The sequence below is a fragment of the Labrus bergylta genome, chromosome 5 (assembly GCF_963930695.1).
Source record: "Labrus bergylta chromosome 5, fLabBer1.1, whole genome shotgun sequence".
In the NCBI taxonomy this organism is placed as follows: domain Eukaryota; kingdom Metazoa; phylum Chordata; class Actinopteri; order Labriformes; family Labridae; genus Labrus; species Labrus bergylta.
The window spans coordinates 25,173,265-25,186,321 of NC_089199.1; the positions used below are offsets into that span (position 1 = coordinate 25,173,265).

Consider the following 13,057-nt stretch of genomic DNA (forward strand, 5'->3'; position numbering starts at 1 on the left):
GGGCAGCGACCAATCAGAAGTGAGTCGAAGCGTCGGTCCCAAGCGCTGTTCTCCCAACCCCCTTCTCCCCTTGCGCTCGTCCTACTTCCCTCCAGCCTGCCAACCGTTACTTAGCAACCGGTTTGTAGTTAAGTTACTACGCCTACTAAAGACGAACCGTTATCTTTTTAACCCAAATAAAGCACAAAATTCATAAAAGTAAGCACAATCATACACATTTATTTATCTTAAAGACACCCAGATAAGCTTCATCACACCTGACAATTAAAGATTTAGAGTCAAATTAAAAACAGAAAAATAAACCGCTAATTAGTTGAGTACGTCTCTCCGCGAGTGGGCGTGGCTTCGGCGCATTCCATGGACACGCCCACATCATCCCAGAGGAGAGAGAACAGCTACATTTATCATGATTTTGAAGCTTAATTTAATAAACTTATAAAAGTTTTTTTCATTGCTGAAATTTGGCCTGGTGGTTAATAACACATTCTTCTTTTGTATAAAAAACTAAAAAACTTTTTTCTTTTTTTTGGTTTATAGGGACTTTAAGCAAATCAAAAACTATTAGGCCTACAGTTAGCGCTCTTGTGTTGTGTAAAGTAGCCTTGTCAAGATCTCATGCAAACAAGCGACATTTATGGAAAAAAACTGCAGTGTTATTCTGTGATAATGACTTAAATTAATCTGATCTCAGGCAGACAATCGTTAATTCCCATGATACTCGCTATCATTATTAAGTGAGTTAAATAAAATGTATGGCTACATGTCACCTTAGGGCTGCTATAATTCTGATTGTGATGTTTAAACATTAGACTGTGAAAACGTTTTCAATGCTTCTTTTACTATTAGAGTGGAATTGTAGAGTAGCTTTAGTCGTTTTCTCCAGATCTAGAGAAATTAAGTTGTTATCACGGTAAAACCATCACTGTTATCTAAAGATAACGAGATAAATAAGTTGAGATCTCAAAATTGAAGGGTTATCAGGGGAAAAACTAGTGAAATACAATGTATGGAAGTATGTCTCTTAAGAGCTTCCATATATTGAACTCTGTGTGTTATGGACTGTAATCCCTGTTGCAAAGAGAGCCGATTGAAAAATTGAAAAATTAGTAAAGCTCTGTTTCTGAGTGTAGTGCACTGAGTAAACTCAACCACCAGAGGGCAGTGTTCACCAATGACTGCAACAAACACCGTTAACCCAGAGACAGTCTGTGTTAGTCCAAACTTTCTCCTGAGCACTTGGAGCTTGTGTAGCCTACTGTTCTCATATAAACCAGAAAGAAGCAGCAGGAAGAAATGATAGATTATGTCGCTGGGAGAGGGAGAGTCACTCGGCCCCCTCACACTCCCCCCTTCCCGTGTAGTTGGTTGGGACAGCAGCAGGGGGAAGGACCCCGATCACTAAATTTAAGATTGACATGAATTGGTACTTTTCTTGTTTCCCTTGTAAAATATACGCTTTGTATTTGTATAAGTATGTTTTGATAAACTTTGGACTATGTGGATGAATATGTTATGTTTGCATGTTCTAGTTTTCATTTTAGGCTGTGACCCGATGTAGTTTTTATAGTGATGGTTGGTCATGTGACCGTTTGTATTTACCTGTGGACGGCCTGTGATCGTGCTGGGCGAACCTGAGGAAGCTACAGGCGAAACACGATTTTCAGTCACAATAACACACAGTAAAGTTATTTTCAGTGTGCCGGAGATTTTTATTTTATTTTTCATTAATAATGTATAGTGTGATGAAGGCATAAAACCAGGAGTGGCATGTTTAGTAACAGCATTGAAACATTCAAACCTGTAAATAAATATCTCTGATTAAACGTTCTCATGAATCATCTTTATCTCTAAACTAATTACATCTTTAAATCAATGAACAGAGGTAGAAAAAAAAACACTCCACAGCTTTGTTGTTCTTTTTAAATTTATTCAAAGCAGAAGCCGTAACATAACACACAAAATGAAACCCGGAGGCAACGTGTCGATTAAAGATAGTTGACCCTACCATACATTGCACAGCGTTGGATTCAACATGCAGTGTTAATGAAACACACCTCGAGCAGAAAAACCCAAATCATTTTCCAAACATGATTTCATTTATGCTTTATTATCTTTACACAGATTAAAGGCAGGGTTGGTAATTTAAAAAACAAGCATTTTGAAAGTAGCATTCCCTCGGTGCCCTGTCTGCACCCCCTCCCCCCTGTGCTCCCTCTAAAGCCACACCCCCTTCCCCTCTGTGCTCCCTCATAAGTAAACTGTAAACTCACAGAATAAACTCCTGAAGTCATCGGTGACATGCTTTGAGTGTGGGCTAGTGCACGCAATAGGTAGAAAGCAATCAGGGAGACAGGGAGGCGTCTGATTGGTTCATCAGATTGGCACCTCGTGGCAGACATTGGTTGAAGCTTTTACAGGCTTACAACTGATACAGATGACGGATTTTCTTTGTTCCTTTTTCAGAGAACATGAGTTATTAACTTCTGTCAGGACCTAAAGACATTTCAACCAGAATTTGAAAAAAGTGGATCTGGAGGAAATTACCAACCCTGACTTTAAGAGAGTTAACTAAATAATCTATCCTCTAATTTAAAATTGAATTCAGTGTTTGTTAGAAAGACCGGAGCGTTGAAGATTTAAGGACAGAAAAAATAAAATCTCAATAAAAGAGCAACATATGTAAAGACATTCCCAGAAATAGTTCCTCCATATTGAAGTTTCTCTATGATTATAATTCATGTTTTAATATTTCTACAGTTAGAAAATACAGATCACTAAATGTCCCCGCCCCCCCTCACACATGGAGACACCTTAAAGTCAGTGAATCTGTGTTTCTATGTGAGGCGTTCATGTTTATATTTACGAGTATTTTAATCCTTTATGAGAGTTTGAATAGCATGCTGATAAAAAATTCAATCTGTGACGTTAGATAAAGAAATGCAGGAAACTAAAGAGGAGTACTAAAGGTAGAAAATGTGATCTTTAGATAACTGTATGTATGAAGCAGCATGCATGCTGTGTGATGGTCTCAGTGAGAGCTGTATCTGCTGACGTCTCGGGTCTCTGTTGTCTTGATCAGCAGTTTGGGAGCTGGAGAGCTGCTGTTGCTGTGGTAACCGTTGGAACTCTTTGTACCTGCACACGGAGAGAGAGAAGGAGAGACTGAGGGAACAAACCTGAACCCTGGGCAGCTGGGGCACACATCAGGGGGGATAAAGGGGAACGCTTTCTGGGGCCCCGTCGCATGAGCAAACAATGATGACCACATTTTATTTTACACCTAAATACTCACCATGACCTCTTAAAGCAACAGGAACACATTTTATTTGTTGTTGCTTCAGTAAATTTCGCCTGTTTCAACATGTAAATCTCCTCTTCTTAAAATGACATAAGACTGTTTAAGAACAGAATGTAGCAAATTTGCCAAGTGTGAGCGTATCTACAGCCTCCTGCCTGTAGCTGTGAGCTCCACCTTTTTGAGTTTGATACTCACTGTAGTTGGAGACGGCCTGGATGTTGAGGATGGACTGATGCCCAATTCTGCAGAAGAAGAAGGGACAGGGTTTTAAGTTTGTTATATTATTAATCACTCAGACCTCCTCCTCCTCCTCTTCCTCTTCCTCCTCCTCCTCCTCCTCCTCCTCCCCCTCTTCTTCCTCCTCCTCTTCCTCCTCTCTTCCTCCTCTTTCCTCCTCCTCCTCCTCCTCCTCCTCTCACCTGTCCTCCTCCCTCCCTCCAGCAGCTTCCTGTAGGTGGCGATCTCAATATCCAGAGCCAGTTTCAGGTTCATCAAGTCCTGCATGTGAAGTAAGAATTTTAGATCAATTGGCTTAAATTAACTGACTGGTACTCTCTGACTGTCTCACCTGGTACTCTCTGAGCTGTCTCACCTAGTACTCTCTGACTGTCTCACCTGGTACTCTCTGACTGTCTCACTTGGTACTCTCTAACTGTCTCACTTGGTACTCTCTGACTGTCTCACCTGGTACTCTCTGACTGTCTCACCTGGTACTCTCTGACTGTCTCACCTGGTACTCTCTGACTGTCTCACCTGGTACTCTCTGACTGTCTCACTTGGTACTCTCTGACTGTCTCACTTGGTACTCTCTGACTGTCTCACCTGGTACTCTCTGACTGTCTCACCTGGTACTCTCTGACTGTCTCACCTGGTACTCTCTGACTGTCTCACTTGGTACTCTCTGACTGTCTCACTTGGTACTCTCTCACTGTCTCACTTGGTACTCTCTGACTGTCTCACCTGGTACTCTCTGACTGTCTCACCTGGTACTCTCTGACTGTCTCACTTGGTACTCTCTGACTGTCTCACTTGGTACTCTCTCACTGTCTCACTTGGTACTCTCTGACTGTCTCACCTGGTACTCTCTGACTGTCTCACCTGGTACTCTCTGACTGTCTCACTTGGTACTCTCTGACTGTCTCACCTGGTACTCTCTGACTGTCTCACCTGGTACTCTCTCACTGTCTCACCTGGTACTCTCTGACTGTCTCACCTGGTACTCTCTTAGCTGTCTCACCTGGTACTCTCTGACTGTCTCACCTGGTACTCACTGATTGTGTCACCTGGTACTCTCTGAGCTGTCTCACCTGGTACTCTCTTAGCTGTCTCACCTGGTACTCTCTGACTGTCTCACTTGGTACTCTCTGACTGTCTCACCTGGTACTCTCTGACTGTCTCACCTTGTACTCTCTGACTGTCTCACCTGGTACTCTCTGACTGTCTCACCTGGTACTCTCTGACTGTCTCACCTGGTACTCTCTGACTGTCTCACCTGGTACTCTCTGACTGTGTCACCTGGTACTCTTTGACTGTCTCACCTTGTACTCTTTGACTGTCTCACCTGGTACTCTCTGACTGTCTCACTTGGTACTCTCTGACTGTCTCACTTGGTACTCCCTGACTGTGTCACCTGGTACTCCCTGGCTGTCTCACCTGGTACTCTTTGACTGTCTCACCTGGTACTCCCTGACTGTGTCACCTGGTACTCCCTGGCTGTCTCACCTGGTACTCTCTGAGCTGCCGGGCCATGTCCTGTTTGGCTCTCTGCAGGGCGTCCTCCAGGTCTCTGGTCCGTGCTTTGGCTTCTTTCACAGCGAGCTCTCCACGCTCCTCAGCCTCAGCCAGCTGGTTCTCCAGACCGCCACGCTGAGGGTGGGCAGAGACAGAGACACAACCCGCTCAAGAACTATATCAGAAGAATCAATGAAACATTCTGCTTTTTTTTTCCAGTTTCTGCACCTGAGCTTTGACGGCCTCGATCTCGCTCTGCAGTCGACTGATCAGCCTGTTGACCTCTGCGACCTCTCCCTTCACGTTGCGGAGCTCGTCTCCAAACCGACTCGCCTGATCAGACATCTGGTCGAACTGCAGAGGGAGCAGAGAGAGAGAGGTCAATGTTAGCGTGATCATTGCTTCCTAAAGAGATAGGAGCCAGCGAGTATGATTCTAGTGAAAAGTATTCAACACTTTTTGACAATCTTAACTTGAACACTGAGTCTTTGCAAACTAGCTATTTGTTTGGACCAGAGAAGGTAGGCGGTTTTAAGGCACCCCCACACGGCCGTTTTGGAGGGGGGACAGCTCTCTACAATGTTTAGAATTTAGACTGCTGTTCCACTTTTTGTTCTCCTGGCCGTTTTGGACGACCCTCGGTTTGCCAGATATGAGACCAGTTATCAGGTCAAACCAACAGGTGTTGCAGCGATGGATGCGGGCAAGAGAACTGGTGGAACTTGTTTGTTTCAGTGAACATGATGGGCTGATTTTAATCTCTACAGGATGTCGTTGCTTCTTCTTTTCCAGGTAAAGTCCGGTTCTTACTTTGCTCTTGTACCAGGCCTCAGCGTCCTCTCGGCTGTGGGCTGCGATCTCTTCGTACTGAGCTTTGACCTCGGCCACGATTTTCTCCATGTTCAGGCTGCGGCTGTTGTCCATCTGTACCACCACGGACGTGTCTTTGATGCTCGCCTGCAACTCACGCAGCTCCTGCAGCAGGTGACGGGGGAAAAAAACGGTTAATTACAGAATATATAAGTCTTGGAAGTTTACTCTGCAATGAGTCTTTAAGGACTAGTTCCTGGATACCACAAAGTCTGCAAATACAGGAAAACAGGAGGAGGAAGAACATCAAAATGTTCACAGCATGAAAAAGGTTGGATACCTCCTCATAGATGTTGCGCAGGAAGTTGATCTCATCAGTAAGAGATCCGACCTTATCCTCCAGATCGGCCTTCACCAGGTAGGCTGAGTCTACATCCTGGAAACACAGAGGATCAAACACCATACCCAGACATGATCGAAAGCTCTGTGAGGCTGCTACATGCTAATGCTAATGGAAACTGTCTTTAGTTGCTGTTCAGCAGCAGGAAGTTGCCGATGCATTTATGGTCTTTGGTTTACGTGGGAATCTAGAGAAATGAGACAACCTGGACAATAGAAAAGGACAATAAAGCGCTTCATCTTACTAACCACACCTGTACGTATGAATGTGTGTGTATGTGTGTGTGTGTGTGTGTGTGTGTGTGTGTGTGTGCTGACCTTCTTTAGGATAACAAAGTCGTTCTCCAGGTTGTTTCTCTTGTTGATCTCGTCCTCGTATCTGTGACAGAGAACAAACATGTGTCATCTTTCTGCAGATATTCCTGAACTAACTTCAGAGACTTCATGATCGACCACAGAAAGATTATTCACTTGTGCTTGTAGTCCTCCACCAGGCCCTGCATGTTCCTCAGCTCTCCGTCCAGTTTGATCTTGTCGTTGTTGACCAGGTCCATCTGACGCCGCAGACCCGCCATGTAGGCCTCGAACAGGGGCTCCACGTTGGAGCGGCCCACCCCCTGACCCTGCAGCAGCTCGTATTTGGTCTCCAGCATCTTATTTTGCTGCTCCAGGAAACGCACCTGAACAACAAGGAGAAGTAGAAGGAACACATTACTGCTAAAGGAGGACATATCGGAGTATCTGATCCAGATTAAGCAGAACAAGTTTCTCATAATCAGGGTGTTTAAATGAAGTTGTCTCATAAAGAATCCTTCTTTATCCCTCTGTTACATTCAGGAACCTTAATTTTGAGACACCTCCACATTTAATGACACTCCAGAGGAGGACAGAGATTGTTTTGGCTATTAAACGTCTTCCTTTAATGCTGATTTATTCTGCCCCATTTCCCTCTATTGATCAGCCGTCCCCGGGTTTAGGTAGGGTTCGGTTTTAACCAGGGAGCAACCTTTGATGTTGAAAAATGAAGCCGATGCTGAAATGTAAAATCCTGCAGTTCCTTGAGTGTCCACTAGAGGCTGGCTGTTTTGGATGTTTTGATGACTCATCTGTTTTGATTTGATGAAGGATAAGAGATATTCACAATAAGGCGCCTAGCTGACCTGATTGACAGGCGGGAGCGGTGTAACGGTTTGTCAGGAGTCTTAAAACCCGCCTCAGCTCCAGCTCTCAGCGTGTCGTTAGGTTGACTGAAAGTTAGACTGAGACAGCATTTCCAGCATGGAGACCGCCATCGATGGGACTCCAGCGCCCCCTGCAGGAGCAGACGGGGGACGTCACTCAGGCTTTGTCCTTTAATACTTACAGGCTGTGGTTTCCAAATTACGACTCGGCAACACATCCAAATTGTTTAAAAAGTCCAACCAGGGAAGTTGGAGCATCTTTACATTTTCTCAGCGAGTCCGTTTTGGACTCTCTTTCCTACCCCCCATGGAAGGCAAAGCTGAGTCCCCTGATGAACAAAAGGACCCTTCAGTCACCAATGAAACCCAAGCTGAGCGGTCTCTAACTCACTGAAACTTTAAAGAGCTGCTCCCCTCATGCAGAGAGGTAATCAGCCTAATGCACCGAGGACACAACGCTTACTTTCAGGATCACAATGACCTAAAGAGGGCTCGATAACTCCAGACCACAGAGCGATGGGAGAGTGTTTATTTGTTCTCATTGCTGCAGGAACGATCCCTGAGGAGTTCATTAAAGGACAGAGATTTAAAGAGACAAAGAGTCGGTGAATCTCTGGGGATTCAAACGTCCATTTATACCTGGATTCCGTGGTTTTGGATCGCTGATATTTAAACTCTCTGTCCCATTTCGGGCCGCTGGGTTTGGTTGTAACCTGATAAAGCGGGTCAGATGCGACGTGCTCATGTGAGTCTCATTCAGCTCCCAACAGAAGACAGGCTTTGTGTTTGGAAGAGGATGTCTGAAAGGTGAAGGATAGATTCACCTGCTGCAGGCGGGTAACTTGAGCCCAGCAGATAATCAGGTGGTGACTTTCACATCCAGAATACGATAACTGGAGCCTCTAAATATCCACACAGGGACATCGACGCTTACTTTATAACAAACCAAGACGACAACAAAGAAAATAAACAGAAAGTTTTATCGACATTCCAGCTGACAGACGACCGACTCTAAAAACTGAAGTACAGCTGCTCCAGGGGTTTTATCCCCAGACTGCAGCAAAATGTCCGCTGTGGGCATGACTCTTAACAACAAGCTGCTCCCACTGCTTCGGCGGCAGCGTGTGAATGTGTATGAATGGATGAGTTAATACTGACAGAGTCTTGAATGAGGAGGATTAGTCTGCTGACGTCTTTGAGTTTATAAAATGTTTGATGGTCTGGACGGATGCCCATCATACCTTCAGGTAGCCCAAAGTGAGGACTTCTAACGGCTGCTTTTATCAAACCAGTCAATTAGTGATTGTGACTTTGTCTCTGCAGCTGTCTCACCTTTACATCCAAACCTTTCAGATTAAGAACCCTTCAGTGTGTAAGGCATCACATTAACCCTCGGCAGGAAGTGGTAACCACCAGCTTCCAAATATTCTCATTATTATCAAATCTTTGACAAACAGACCTGAATGTGTCTGTGAACGTCTAAAGTGACTCTGAGACTCCAACAAAGCCTCTTTTGTCAGAGCGCGTTACGGACGCCGTGAGAAAGCAGGATGTGCCCTAAGTACGGTATCAGTGTCGGACATTATGAGAGCTGCTCTCTTTATTCCTGTGGAAGAAGAAGGAGACATTTTAACCCTGTACTCCCAGCCCATTGTACGTACTGAAGATTAAAGAATATAAACTCCATGTTGTATTTCAGAGTCATCATGTCCTCGTAAAGGTCTTCATTAAATCATATTCACTCCTTAAAGACGCTTCAAGAACCTCCTGAATTCAGACTTTCAAAAGATCTTCATCATGATGAAGTTATTTCAGCATCCTTCCAGCCGTTTGTTGTCATTAAATCTCAGTAAAACATGTTTACTCTGGTTTATAGAGCTACAGATTTCATGAACGTTTGACCTGTAACGACTAACTTCCACCGTCTTCCCTAATCTGTCAGTCCTCTGCAGCAGATACACAAGGCTTCTGTTTCTGCAGGATGACGGAGCACGGAGTATCAATTTACCACAGAGCAGATCGAGAGGGAAGTCAGACACCGAAACATCAAAACATCCGGTTTATTTTCAGAATAAAAGACTCCGTATTAATGGATCAGAAGTGAAGGAAGTGAAGATAAACCTGCAGGAAGTGAAGATAAACCTGCAGGATGTGAAGATAAACATGCAGGAAGTGAAGATAAACCTGCAGGAAGTGAAGTTAAACCTGCAGGAAGTGAAGATAAACCTGCAGGAAGTGAAGATAAACCTGCAGGAAGTGAAGATAAATCTGCAGGAAGTGAAGATTAACCTGCAGGAAGTGAAGCTGCAGGAAGTGACATTAAACCTGCAGGAAGTGAAGATAAACATGCAGGAAGTGAAGATAAACCTGCAGGAAGTGAAGATAAACCTGCAGGAAGTGAAGTTAAACCTGCAGGAAGTGAAGATAAATCTGCAGGAAGTGAAGATTAACCTGCAGGAAGTGAAGATAAATCTGCAGGAAGTGAAGATAAACATGCAGGAAGTGAAGATAAACCTGCAGGATGTGAAGATAAACATGCAGGAAGTGAAGATAAACCTGCAGGAAGTGAAGATAAACCTGCAGGAAGTGAAGATAAACCTGCAGGAAGTGAAGATAAATCTGCAGGAAGTGAAGATTAACCTGCAGGAAGTGAAGCTGCAGGAAGTGACATTAAACCTGCAGGAAGTGAAGATAAACATGCAGGAAGTGAAGATAAACCTGCAGGAAGTGAAGATAAACCTGCAGGAAGTGAAGTTAAACCTGCAGGAAGTGAAGATAAACCTGTAGGATGTGATGATAAACCTGCAGGAAGTGAAGATAAACCTGCAGGAAGTGAAGCTGCAGGAAGTGAAGATAAACCTGCAGGAAGTGAAGATAAACCTGCTGGAAGTGAAGCTGCAGGAAGTGAAGATAAACCTGCAGGAAGTGAAGATAAACCTGCAGGAAGTGAAGTTAAACCTGCTGGAAGTGAAGCTGCAGGAAGTGAAGATAAACCTGCAGGAAGTGAAGTTAAACCTGCAGGAAGTGAAGATAAACCTGCAGGAAGTGAAGATAAACATGCAGGAAGTGAAGATTAACCTGCAGGAAGTGAAGCTGCAGGAAGTGACATTAAACCTGCAGGAAGTGAAGATAAACCTGCAGGATGTGAAGATAAACCTGCAGGAAGTGAAGACAAACATGCAGGAAGTGAAGATAAACCTGCAGGAAGTGAAGTTAAACTTGCAGGAAGTGAAGATAAACCTGTAGGATGTGATGATAAACCTGCAGGAAGTGAAGATAAACCTGCAGGAAGTGAAGCTGCAGGAAGTGAAGATAAACCTGCAGGAAGTGAAGATAAACCTGCAGGAAGTGAAGCTGCAGGAAGTGAAGATAAACCTGCAGGAAGTGAAGATAAACCTGCAGGAAGTGAAGCTGCAGGAAGTGAAGATAAACCTGCAGGAACTGAAAATAAACCTGCAGTAAACCTGCAGGAAGTGAAGTTAAACTCTTTACTGCAGCTTTAGAGATTTATCCACACTGATCATCGGCCTGTCACTTCCAGCTGCTTACCTTGTCTATGAAGGTGGCAAAGCGGTTGTTGAGGCTCTTGATCTGCTCCTTCTCGTGGGCTCGGCTCATCGACAGGTTGGGGTCGATCTCCAGGTTGAGGGGGGCCAGCAGGCTCTTGTTAACGGACAGGGACGCCAGCGGGGAGGCCAGCCCGTGGTGATGCCCATTGGTACTGGCATACAAAGAGCTGCTGCTTAGAGAGATCCCGCTGAAACCCCCCTGAACCGGACCGAACCCGCTCAGCCTCCTGGAGCCGCTGCTGCTGCGCACAGAGCTACTGGAGCTGATCCTCTTGGTGCGACTCAGACTCATGATGGAGGAGGAGAAAAAGAGGGCAGGTGGATAAACAGGCTGTGCTGAGCAGAGAGCAACAGAGTCAGTAAGAGAGGAGTGAAACAAGTGAGCTCAGTGAGGTGTCTCTCCATCTTTATATACCCCCCCCGTGTGGGGAGGAGCACAGGAGAGCTGTGTCAGGTATCCAAAGGTTTGGTTTGGAATGAAAACAGGTTACCTGAACACACAGGTGCTGGAGGTCAGAAATATGAGATGTAGAATCTAAAGAATGAACAAAAAAACTTGACTTCAACGGAGAGAATTCACCTTGGAAAATTCTCTGGAAACAAAATGTCTCTTAATCTTTAAGAGATTTTTTAAAATATGTAATCTTGAGTTCCTGACACACATTTTACAGACGTAACGATACCTCACAATAAAATGAAAAACCTACAGAAAGATGAAAAATAGAAATCCATGCTACAGAAATATTGCGGCGCTCTTTCTTTTTTTTATGACTTTCCATTTTTATTTTGCAAAAAAAAAACAAAAAACAGCGATATCATATGGTATACATCTGTTTGTTACAAATACCCTCTACCCCACCCCCACGCACCCACACACAAAACCCTAACCAAGAGGGGTCATCTGCCTGCTAATCACATCAAGATACACACCCCACTTCAGAAGATATTTTTCTGTTCTGTCCTGCATCCTATATGACATTCTTCCGTATGCAGCTACTGTGCCCAGTTCAGTCAACCAGTTCAGAAAAATGAGGTTCTCCCGATGTCTTCCAATTCCTGAGGATAATCTGTTGTCCAGTCATAATAGCAGTCTGTATCCATTGGATCAGTTGTTTTGAAAAAGCAGATAATACCGTACAGTCTCTGTTTTTATGTATTTTCATGAATTCATTCATCATGTGGACATATCTTTAAATTGTGTCAACCATCTAAGACTAATTCTTCTTTTAGGTTTGTGAAGCTGTAATATGTATGTGTAAGAGACCTCATAGCAGCAGAGTTATATTTGGTTTGGAGCCAAGTGTCTGTTGTGAGCTGAAAAGGAAATGTGACTCTGAGACTGAAGAAATGTATATGTCTGATATTTACGAGTCAAGTGATGTCTTCTTTCTAGCCTTTTAGAGATGAACCGAAGCAGCCAGGAATTTGTGGGCTCTACCTTCTAGCAGAATTTAAGCAACGCTGTGAAGATGAAGACTTGGCCAATGATTGTCAGCGATTGTGAGATCCTGGTCAGCATGGTTCAGCTATGGTCTGCACTTTGTCAGCCATGTGTGTTGTGTTTCTATGTTGTCTGACCATGGCTGAATAAATCCTAAGATGATCCACAGTCTGTTTCACAATTTCATTATTGTCCATTTAATACAGAAACAACCCCCACCTAACAATCTCCTAGAATGTAAAGCTTAGGACACAGCACAAACTGCCTTTTTACAGCTTTGATAATGTCACAATGAATCTTCCTCCAATACTGATTAATCATGGGGCATGACCAAAGTAAGTGACCCTTCATCTACACCACACTTCCAACAAGTAGTCGAATGCTGCAGCGCTCTCTTTTTAACCAGCAGGGGGGGGCTGTCTGCTTTTGGCTTCTCTTATTGGCTGTCAATTGCTGAAGAAGAAAAACAAGTGAAGATTTTGAGGTTAAGAATTTTCAAATGGAGGGTTTAGAAGAGACTGAGGAACGGCATGAATAATGACAAACATGATGCAGCAGTCAAACTGTCAGCAGGACTCTGAGGTCCTCTGATCAGGATCTCTACAAACCCCAACATAAAACAAGGCTT

The 13,057-nt window shown here is 44.1% G+C and overlaps 1 protein-coding gene across 1 annotated transcript; it reads right to left on the bottom strand.

Annotated features, from left to right (window-relative positions):
* Positions 1 to 1,906: 1,906 nt before the first annotated feature.
* On the bottom strand, positions 1,907 to 11,370 carry si:dkey-222f2.1 (intermediate filament protein ON3). Its single transcript, XM_020627578.3, is given in 11 exon segments — positions 1,907 to 3,135; positions 3,494 to 3,540; positions 3,718 to 3,728; positions 3,731 to 3,796; positions 5,021 to 5,164; positions 5,258 to 5,383; positions 5,840 to 6,004; positions 6,180 to 6,275; positions 6,557 to 6,617; positions 6,710 to 6,918; positions 10,969 to 11,370. Coding segments are annotated over 11 exon segments (1,344 nt in total). The 5' UTR covers positions 11,281 to 11,370; the 3' UTR covers positions 1,907 to 3,028.
* Between the last annotated feature and the right edge of the window lie 1,687 nt (positions 11,371 to 13,057).